This window comes from Homarus americanus, unplaced genomic scaffold, assembly GCF_018991925.1.
Source record: "Homarus americanus isolate GMGI-L3 unplaced genomic scaffold, GMGI_Hamer_2.0 scaffold34360, whole genome shotgun sequence".
NCBI classification, from domain to species: Eukaryota; Metazoa; Arthropoda; class Malacostraca; order Decapoda; family Nephropidae; genus Homarus; species Homarus americanus.
Window position 1 is genome coordinate 9,696,985 of NW_024739403.1, and position 11,857 is coordinate 9,708,841.

Sequence of the window (11,857 nt, forward strand, 5' to 3'; positions counted from 1 at the left end):
GGAAAAATCAAGGTTAGGTTTAACACTTACATTAGTAGAAGAGATGGGTCGGCGTACGGGAATGGCGGCTGGTTCCAAAGCAGAGGGCAGACTACTGGCCCTCAGGTGAGTCACCATCACTGTCCTCCACATTTGTCAGGGCCTCCCTAACAAATCCCTCAAAGTCACCATCACTGTCTCTGTCACTATCACTAGCTTGGGCTGGCTGTGGTGGGTTGCGGGCGAAGCACTCGGTAATGCTTTGTTGACGGCTAGTGTTGATGTTGTCGTGATACACCTTGATATACGGCTCCATAGTCTGCAACAGCTGGGTAGTGAAAACTTCATACCGGTTATCGTTAGGGTCGTCGGAAAGGAGAGCTTCATTTTCTCTGCACACTCGATGGCACCCCTAGCATTACCATGCGTTAACTTGTGTTCTTCTCGGGATGACGCACCACCTGCCTCTTCACTGACGTAATCGTCTTCTAACATCTCGTCGGCAGTCACCTCAGGATCCCTGATCACCTCCAGGATGTCTTCGTTGGTGGTCTTGGAGAAGCCTGCAGCTGTAACACTGCTCAGCTTCTGTGGCAAGGTCCACTGCTACTGCAACAGTCTGAACCTCACCAGTCACAGGTTGACTCTGCCTCCCACCTGGGATACCTTGCAACACATGTCTCCGTGCGTGACGAACCGTTGCTACAGACAGCTGATCCCATGCCTCCACCAAGAAGTCCACAGCTTTCTTGACGTTAAATTTCCTCCAAAAGTGTTTGACAAGAACTTCTTGCTCTGCCAACTGTTGTTCCTCATCCTCGTCACTCTTGCTATTGGTGTCACCCTGGTTACACAACTCATCCTTGGTGTTGGTACAGTCGTTCAGGAACTTAAACTTCTTTGCAGAGTATGAAGCTTTCACATTGCAGATTAATTCTTGGTCCATGGGCTGGATTAATGACGTAGTGTTGGGAGGAAGGAAGACCACTTTTACGTTGGGGTGACGATCCAACAGAACGGGCGAGTGTCCTGATGAGTTGTCAAGGAGCAAAAAATTCTTGAATGTAACATTCTGTTGCTCACAGAATTTCTTCACGTCGGGAACGAAACAGTCATCAAACCAGGAGAGGGACAGAGCAGAGAACATCCACGCCTTACGTGCGGTCAGCCAGTGGACATTTAGGTTGGTCATGTCCATGTTCTTGTAGGCATGTGGCTTGCGGGCTGTGTGGATCACCGATAACTGAGTTTACAGGAACCGGAGGCATTAGTGGTAAAGAGGACGGTGTTGCGCTCCTTCTGCAACTTCCGGCCCCGACACTTGCTGGCAGACTGGACAACGAAGGTCTTGGAAGGTAGCTTTTTCCAAAACAGACCGGATTCGTCCATGTTGAACACCTGGTCGTCAGTGTACTGTCCTTCCTCCATAATCTCACGTAAGAACAGAAGAAAATCCCTAGCTGCAACACGGTCAGCACTCGCTTCTTCACCACCAATGTTAATGTTGGTGATCTTGTTCCTCTTCTTAAACCTGTGCAGTCACCCATAGGAAGCATTGAAGGGCTTGGGCTCTGCAATTCCCATCTCACGTGACACTGCTGCATACAGTTCATGTGTGTACTCCTTAACTGACCGCGTGTCCACCGCCATGTTCCGTCTTGCCTGACGAATCAAGTACAGGTAGTTCTGCTATAACGCGATAATTGTGTTCTTGTAAAATATCGTGTTATAGAAAATCGCGTAATAGAAATAAAAGGGCTTATGGAGAAAATAGGGTTAGGTGCAGATTATTCGAAATCGAAAAAATTTAGTAGTTAGCCTAACACAAAGGATAGCACAGTCTAAATAAATGTTACATTCATATCTAATAATGAAATCATACAGTAAATGTAACACTTTACTTGATGGGGGAGAAGGGTGATTTTGAGGTTGATAAAATCGAGCTTCTCTTCAAGTGTTATATCCTTTCTTTTACGATCATCACCGGGAATTCTATCGCCAGAACGCTTCTTGTTGATATTCTTCTTTACTATATTCACATTATTTAAATATTTTTTTATTTTTTTTTCTAATTTATTGTTTTTTTATTACAAATATTAATGATATTCTTTATTTCAGGGGTTTAGATGCATATTTATGCACTTTTCTACAATTTTTACAATTTTATATTATATTTTTCAGTGTTAAGTGGTTGTATTTGGGGGCCTGGAACGGATTAATCCTATAACGAATGAATGCTATAACGAACAAGGTTCTAGAACCAATTAGATTCGTTATAGCATACCCCACTGTACCACAAAATTGGAGAAATAGTAAGCAAAAATCGCGTTATAGCAAACAAGCGTTCGCGTTATACAAATATCGTTCCTAATTCATAAATCGCGTTAGAGCAAATTCGCGTTATCAAAACACGCGTTATAGCAGAACTCACTGTAGCTCACAAGTAAATTCTCCGTCTTGAGAAGCACGTTGTTCTGGCAATACTTGATCATTGAAGCACCTGCAGACTTTGTGATGTTCCTGTGATCTTTTATCTTGGCTGCAACCTTCTTGATCGTCCGGATCGTAGATTCGTTCACGCCATGCTGGCGCGCCAAATCAACTTGTCTTGTTCCTTTCTCCAACTCTTGAATAATCTTGTACTTCACATCGTAGCTTAAGGCACGTCGTATCTTCTTTGGCTTAGGGCGGCTAGGTCCAGGTCATGCAAGGTTTTTCTGTGGTGGTGGTGGTAGTCCGTTGGCAGCCATTCTTACGGAACAATAGATACCGGTATACACAGTGTGACCAGGAGGGGTGTAACTGATGCGGCTAGGTCAAGCAGGTTCATCCCTCCCGCGGCAGGGCACGTAATATTACATTAAACCAATCACAGCTAGCGGCGAAGGGAGGTAAGGATGTGTGGCCCAATCACAGTCCAATACGTCATATGATGTCAGCGATAACGCAACAGAGGCATCCACTGTGTAACCTACTCGCGCAGCGTGCCCAACATGGCGGGAGGTGGCGGGAGGTTTGAATCCAAAAATGGCAGCGCGGCAGGACCGCCAGCCTCTCTCCGTGTATATGAGTAGATGCACCGCGTAAAGTGGGAATTCCGGTTCTGGCGGGGTACCGCGTAAACGAGAGCCTCGTAAATCGGGGTATTACTGTGTGTGTGTGTGTAATAATAATAAAAATGATAATAATTAACGGTTTATTGAAAAAGATCTGCAGCCCGAAGGCTGAAAATATACATTGGACATAAATGACTTATTACATACATTGGTGGTTTAACAAAAGCCTTCATTAGAGAAAGGTGAAGGAACATACAGTGAACATACAGATTAATGTAGGTGTTGAACAGCAAACACGTAGTGTAGTAACTCTCTCCCAGATAGTGTTAGGAGGGACCTCACGTGGCGTAGTAGTTCCCTCACAGATGGTGTTATGAGGGGCCTCACGTGGTGTAGTAATTCCCTCACAGATGGTGTTATGAGGGACCTCACGTGGTGTAGTAATTCCCTCACAGATGGTGTTATGAGGGGCCTGACGTGGTGTACGAATTCCCTCACAGATGGTGTTATGAGGGGCCTGACGTGGTGTAGTAATTCCCTCACAGATGGTGTTATGAGGGACTTGACGTGGTGTAGTAATTCCCTCACATATGGTGTTCTGAGGGACCTGACGTGGTGTAGTAATTCCCTCACAGATGGTGTTATATGAGTGAGGTGTGGTCCCAGGCCTTCCTATCGTAGACGGATTAACACATCGGTGGTTGTTTTTGGGACTCACGGGCCATTATCACTGGGTACCTGGGACCTCACTGTGTGAAGGTTAACTTGGGTACGACTGTTACTTTTGAGTTGTTCTCACTGACTTAAGCACTGTTCACCACTGTTCACCTCTGTTTACCTCTGTTTAACACTGGTTCCATTCCTTTCCTAAATACAATTGTAACTTCTGACGAGAACTTGTTGATATTCCGGTGGGGAGGAGGGTTCAGGGGAGGGAGTTGGTATGGGCCAACGTAACAGTTGACCTGGCTGCTCCGAGAGGAGCGCCAGGTACGTCTTGACCATTCGGTGGTTAAGGATGTAGTGTGTGTGTGTGTCAGTCACTACAGTCGATTAATTTTTATCTCTTGTGCAAAATATATGACGTTTGTATTCAAATTATTCACTGTCTTGCAAGGATTAATGCAAATTATATTCTCCTAACTTATTCTGTGATATTATATAAGATAAAAACTGTAAGCCTAAAACCACCAAACCCTGGAGATGACATGTTTGACAGTTGGCGCCGAAAGTCTCGTGAAGTATTTATTTGTTTATTTATGTCCTTTAGATTGAGTTTTTGTTTTTGTTTATAAAATGGCACAGAAGTGACCAGGGAAAATATAATTTACATTGCTGGAATTCTTATAAGATAGTGATTAATTTGAATATAAACGTCATATATTTTGCACAAGAGATAAAAAATTTAGTACATTAGTACATTTTAATAATGTAAAAATTTTTCAACTGTATATCTTTGGGTAGATTTACATAAATTTCTGGGTGTCTCTTTTTCTTCTCAGTGCATTGGTCACAAATATATATATATATATATATATATATATATATATATATATTTGTGACCAAATTAATAAATTCCAAATAGGAAGAATATATATATATATATATATATATATATATATATATATATATATATATATATATATATATATATATATATACATACATACATACATACATACATACATACATACATACATACATACATACATACATACATACATGCATACATACATGCATGTACACATACATACACATACATACATACCATACATGCATACATGCATGTACATGCATGCACATGCATGCATGCATGCATGCATACACATGCATACGCATGCATGCATACATACATGCATACGCACATGCATGCATGCATACATACATACATACATACATACATACATACATACATACATACATACATACATACATACATACATACATACATACATACATACATATACATATATATATATATATATATATATATATATATATATATATACAATATTTTCGATTGCGAACTCAATCCGTTCAGAAAGGTGGTTAGATTAACCCGGGCGTTAAACCAACTTGAAACCATTGTTTCAATGGGTTTTTGGAGTAGTGGTTCAGCTCACCGAAAAATTTCCTAAATTCAACAAAATGGTGAAAAAAGTTCACTTACTTTGAGGAATTGTAATATGTAGAGGCTCCTGGATGATGATGATGATGATGATGGGATTTAGAATGGGGGTGGAGGAGAAGGAAGAAGAAGGCATTGGGGTGGAAGAGGGAGTCACCCCATGGTCATTCACCATAAAATTTTTAGCTCTCTGGTTTAATTCAAGATTTATTTTCTTTAAATCAACGCTGCACTGCATTATATATTGTCAATATATAAAATATATTTCATAATGACCAATAATTTGCTTGGAAACACAGAAAAAAAGCGTTTAGTTGAAGAGAGTCTCAAGCAAGAATGTTACCTCCAGTGAAAACAGAAAGAGAGGCAGCCTGTTTGCTGTGTTAGAGGCTGGATGCAGCGCATTAAACTAGTCACTTTACCTTCAATTTTTGTTCAATAATTGTTAAAATGACTAAAATTGAATATAAACTTTTAAAATTATTGAATAGTATAAACTTCTTGATATTTACAAAAATAGTAAGAATTTAAGCCCTAGAACCGATTAATGTATTGGCGGACTGATACTAAAGCTGGTTGCCGGTCAGTATAGCGAAAACATGTTGAGTCGGTTAAGTAGAGATTAGATTAGCGAATTTTTACGTTAACGAATTGAAGATCCTTATGAGCAGTTCGTTAATCGAGTACGTTAACGAGTTGAGATCTGTATATATATATATATATATATATATATATATATATATATATATATATATATATATATATATATATATATATATATATATATATATATATATATATATATATATATATATATATATATATATATATATATATATATATATATATATATATATATATATATATATATATATATATATATATATATATATATATATATATATATATATATATATATATATATATATATATATATATATATATATATATATATATATATATAGGACTAAATCCAGGTCGTAAGTCCGACATGGTCGTAATTCTGACATAAATAAAAATAATCACAAATGCCACTTTATGCATCTCTGGAGGGTCGAATCTTTTAGGAAATGCCCTACTCTTAGATTGGAACCTTTGAATTCAATCTATCTGTTCCCACCTGTGAAAATATTGCCCAAAGTGGTTCACAAACTCAAATCCTTCGAGGGCAGGTCCTCTTAATTGCACCATATTGGATCCTACAACCTTGGTGCCTGGATCTGCTGGACTGTTGCCCGAATCACTACAATTACAACAAGGATGTCTAGACCAGGTACTACATTCTCAGTTAAAGGAATATCCTTGGCACTTCACGCTTGAGGATTCTCAAGAAGTTTAAATAGATTGGGTAATCCCAATATAGCTAACCAAGTAGCAGGTCATAGACCCCAACTTCTATTCAATATGAGAAAGCTTGGAATCTTTTTCAACAATTTATCAAGTTAACAACTCCAGAATCATTGTCGGAAACAGTTGTGTTAGAATTTTTAGAATTTCTGTTCAGAGTTAAAGGCCTTCAAGGATCGACAATTGTGTCTTATAAATCAGTGTTGGTTGACCTTCTGGCTTGGGGTTTTAATATTACTTTGAACCCAAGGATTTATCAAATGCCCAGATCGTCCTTTTTCATTGAGAAACCTCCTCGCCCCAACAGAATCCTACCTTGGTCTCTGGAAAAAGTTACTAAACTTCTTATGGGGCCTAATTACAATATAAATCTGAACAGGGATAAATTACTCCAGCTTTCCTTCTAGCAATAGCAACGAGTATGAGAATCAGTGAACTGATTTCAATTTCCATCCATCATTATTGGTATTTTCTGATGAGGATGTTCTCCTTTTTCTTACGGACATCCTAAGAAAAATGAAAGGGAAGATTTTCAAGCTCAACCTATTATGATAAAACGTCCATTGGATGAAACAAAGGTTCCTCATATATTGTGCCCAGTTAAAAATCTTCAGGAATGGTTAACCAGATTCCCTAATTGAGGGCCCCTATGTTTTCTCATCAAGGGATGGTAAGAAATTTTCTCCTCGTCAAATGACAAAATCCTTAACTCAATTAGTGAATCAAGCAGACCTTGGGAAGAAATTTTTGGCACATGACACTAGGAAATATGCAGGATCTGTGGCCTTTCTGCGGCACATGAGTCTCAGTCAGATCAAGGAAATGGGCTTTTGGAGATCTTCAAAAACTTTCTAAGACAGCTATCTTCATCTATCTCTGAAAGATGCTTCAAATGTGGTGGTGCTGGGTTCCCTTCCCCCACCTAGTCAATCTCCACAACCAGGACCTTCTTCTTCATCAGAATAAAATGAGTAACCTTTTTTAGTAAATTAAAATTTTACCTTCTGGTAAATGTTCCTAATTTTGGAAATATTCTAAACAGTTTATAACATAATCTAGACCTAAGTCAGCGGAGCCTTGTATGCAAAGTCACCTCCCTCTCCACCTCCTGCTCGGGTATTCTTGCTGAGCGTCGCATTCCAACTTGAACAAAAAGACGTTTTTTCTAAAAAAACAGTTTTTGTGATATAGCTCGGAATGCGACGCCGATAACCCACCCATCTCCACCCCTCGAGAGTTGACTTTTGTTCACTGCTCACTCTGAGGCAAGAGATGAAAACAGTACTTTATGTACATTACTTTTTAAAATTAATTTTGATTAAAAGACATGTACAGCTCCTGCTCGACTTACGAAGGGGTTAGGGACCCAAATCCAGGTTGTAAGTCGAAAATGCTTAAATAATACATAGAAAATCTAAAATGGGTGTCTCTTTTTCTTCTCAGCATCACAAAACTCTCACTTTTAAGCTTGCCTGTCATTTTAAAGTGAATTACAAATGAAAATTTTGTCTGTGTACTGTCGTTGGGACTCGAAAATACGTAATTTGAAATTTTTTTGGTAAGACTGAGGCAGGTCGTAAGTGCGGGTGGTCGTAAGTCGAGTAGATCCTAAGTCGAGGAGGAGCTGTATATTTCTTTCATAAAACTTGTACACATTGGTGTTGTACTTATTTTTTGTTTAAAATGGCAGTCTTTTTGGAAAAAAATTTGCTGTAAGGTGGGCTAACTTAAAAAATAACAAGAACGCAACTTTGCCTGGTAGGCGGAGAGGTAGGGGGATGTTGCTACAGGGATACTCTCACTTGGTGGCTTGCCAAATCACACACACACGTCAAAACTTATTCAGGCCCTGCTCAGTTGCCCCCCTATGGCCAATGTTGCCCCATTCCACAAGTCCTTCTCCCCGACCCTGACCCATCCACACCACAGGGATATCTACATAATCAAAAGTGACAATTTCGTTTCGGAAAGACATGGGATCAGTGTTGAACAGTGATGAACAGTGATTAAACCAGTGAATTCAGCACTAGACAGTACCAGTGAGAGCTGTGGCCCCCCAGTGAGATAAGCATCCCTGGGAACTGACCACCATCTTCTGACCAGGAGGTGCTAATCCGTCCACTCTGGGAACAACAGAGGGCAGGCTATGCACCTGACTACGAGATAACACAACATCACCGAGCAGAGTGAGGTACAGTGACACCTCCCCACACCACACGGTGTCCCCATGACCAGGTGAGGTCTTTCATATCAACACCCGAGGACGAGTCACTGTACCACGTGAACACCACACCACCTGGTGTCTCTATGACCACGTGAGGTTCTTCATATTAACACCCAAGGATGAGTTACTACACCGCGTGAACACCTCACCACCTGGTGTCTCCATGACCAGCCCAGGCCATCAACTGTAAACTAGAAAAATTTGTATGTTCAATCATTGTTCCTTCTTCTTTCAGCAATGAAAGCTTTTTGTTAAACGACTAACCTACCCCATGTCTTTGTATGTAATAATTCATCTTTGTCCAATGTATATTTTTGGCCTTCGGGCTGCCGAACTTTTTCAATAAGCTGTTTATTATTATCATCATCATCATCATCATCATCATCATCATCATCATCCATCGTCGTCGTCGTCGTCGTCACACACACACACACACACACACACACACACACCTACTACTACCCGAGATCTCTCGCCCGAGAATTGCTGTTCAACACTCCAGCCCATACGAGCACGAACTGATCGCTATAAGAACAGCCCAGTCCCAACCATTGTAAAAATTATCAATAACTTGTAATCAACCAGTGTATTCTCTCCCAGTCAATCTTACTTTATGCACTGTCACTATGTTGAAATGCCCTTTAGTTTGAGCTTCTCCCCACCTAGTAATTATATGCCATATTTGTATCACTCATGTTACTTGTATATTATTTGTTAGTCATGAGACCCATTCACCAATTATGTAACTGTACATTTTCAAACTTCCGGCTACCATGCTCTTTCAATAAACCGTTAATTATTATTATTACACACACACACACCTTCATATTTTTTATTTTGTAGCAAAATTTTTTTTTAAATATATAGGTACACTCTATATAATGCAATAAAATAACTACAATAGCATAGAAACAATACAAAAGAACACTGTATGAGAGAGCAGGAGAGTGTGCATGCATGTGTGTGTGTGAGCAAGTTTGTGTATTTTTTCATGCCACAATTTGGAAGTACAGGTACAGGCATGGGGCGAGTGTCTCCCACTCATGGGAAAAAAATGCTCGTGTTAAGCTGGCTTTTGCATTGGAATATGAGAGCTGTTGCTAGCCCGCCCGGTTTGAAATAATAATGTAAGATTTTGTAATTTTTTGTTTGCGAATAAGCAGGATATGCTATTCAAATATCGTATAGGAGTATTAAAATATCAATTCCAGATAAGTGAGGTTCCGAATTGTGAGGTATTTCTGTACTTTAGGTGTGCACATGTGAACAATACAAGTTCTGAGGTACAGTAGTTTCTTGCTGGTGGGTAAGGATATACAGTGACCCCTCGTTTAACGAACACCTCGGTTAACGTAATTTCGATTAACGAACTGCCTTCCATAAGGATCTTCAATTCGGTTAACGAAAAAAAATTCGCTTAACGAACTTCTTACGAACCGACCTCAACATGTTTTCGCTTGCACTGACCGGGCAACCAGGTTTAGTATCAGTCCGCCAATACATTAATCGGTTCTAGGGCTTAAATTCCTTACTATTTTTGTAAATATCAAGAAGTTTATACTATTCAATAATTTTAAAAGTTTAATATTCAATTTTTTAGTCATTTTAACAATTATTGAACAAAATTGAAGGTAAAGTGACTAGTTTAATGCGCGGCATCCAGCCTCTTAACACAGCAAACAGGCGTCAGTCTCTCTCTGTTTTCACTGGAGGTAACATCTTGCTTGAGTCTCTCTTCAACTAAACGCTTTTTTTCTGTGTTTCCAAGCAAATTATTGGTCATTTTGAAATATATTTTATATATTGACAATATATAATGCAGTGCAGCGTTGATTTAAAGAAAATAATCTTGAATTAAACCAGAGAGCTAAAATTTTATGGGTGAAATGGCACCATGGGGTGACTTCTCTTCCACCCCAATGCCTTCTCTTCTTCCTTCTCCTCCACCCCCATTCTAAATCCCATCATCATCATCATCATCCAGGAGCCTTCTACATACACACCTCAAAGTAAGTGAACTTTTCTACCATTTTTTTTTAATTTAGGAAATTTTCGGTGAGCTGGAACCACTACCAAAAACCCATTAAACAATGGTTTCGTTAACTAACGCTTCGTTAACTAACCCACCTTCTGGAACGGATTGAGTTCAAGAACCGAGGGCTACTGTACAGTAAACACAAATTACTCATCCAGAATCTTACATTTGTATATTTTGATCAAAATATTGGGTCGTGATATAAGGTGTTTGTCAGTAGATAGGCATAGCTTCATATAATATTTTAGGTTACTAAGAGTTATTAATATTATATTTTCTCCTTGGCAGACACCACGTGCTCGAAATCAACTTAAACGTCTGGCTAAAGCTGTTTGGAATTTCGAAGATGCAGAATACCTGGAGAGGTGCTGGCTTCTTCTAGCAGATATTTATGTGCAGACAGGAAAGTACGACATGGCAACAGAACTGCTTAAGGTATGAAGTATACTTCTTATAGCATCATGTACAGTACCTCTGCAATCATAATAAGGTGTGAATTTTTGCACCAAAAGGCTATTTTCCAGCTGTGCTTTTTCAGAAGTATAGTCTGGATTTACGCGGTTTTTGTTTACGCATTTGGTAATTTATGCGGCACCTTGCCAGAATGAAATGTTTTAATTACGCGGTAAATTTCATCATTTACGCGGGAAGCGTGGCGGGCAGGGTGCACACAAGGTCACCCAGTCAACAAAACATAACCAAGTTCTTCTCCCGCCACCCACCACAGCCAGCCCAAGTCAGTGATAGTAATAGTGAGGATATGGACTTTGAGGGGTTTGACAAAGAGGCCCTGCAAGCCTCTGTGGTGGATAGTGATACAGGTGATACAAGTGATACAGGTGAGGGCCATTAATCTGCCCTCTGCATCAGAACCAACCCCAATCCCCATGTATCCAGCCATCTCTTCTACTAAGTAAGTGTTAAAAAACCTAATATTATTGATATTTCTCTTAAATACTAATTGTGTGTGCATACCATCATAAAATTAAGATGTTATTTTTACTACAACGTACGTAACATAATGTATTGTGTCTGGGTGAAGTATAATTTGTTTATTTACTGAAGAAATTTGTTTTTAGCTCATAAAA

The 11,857-nt window shown here is 39.4% G+C and overlaps 1 protein-coding gene across 1 annotated transcript in view; it reads left to right on the forward strand.

The window, feature by feature from the left end:
• Positions 1-11,245, forward strand: part of LOC121874600 (tetratricopeptide repeat protein 21B-like) — a gene marked incomplete in the record, with an annotated part of 547,778 nt that extends 536,533 nt beyond the window's left edge. Inside the window, 1 exon segment of the mRNA XM_042378823.1 lies at positions 11,058-11,245. Coding sequence (XP_042234757.1) covers positions 11,058-11,210 — 153 coding nt within the window.
• Between the last annotated feature and the right edge of the window lie 612 nt (positions 11,246-11,857).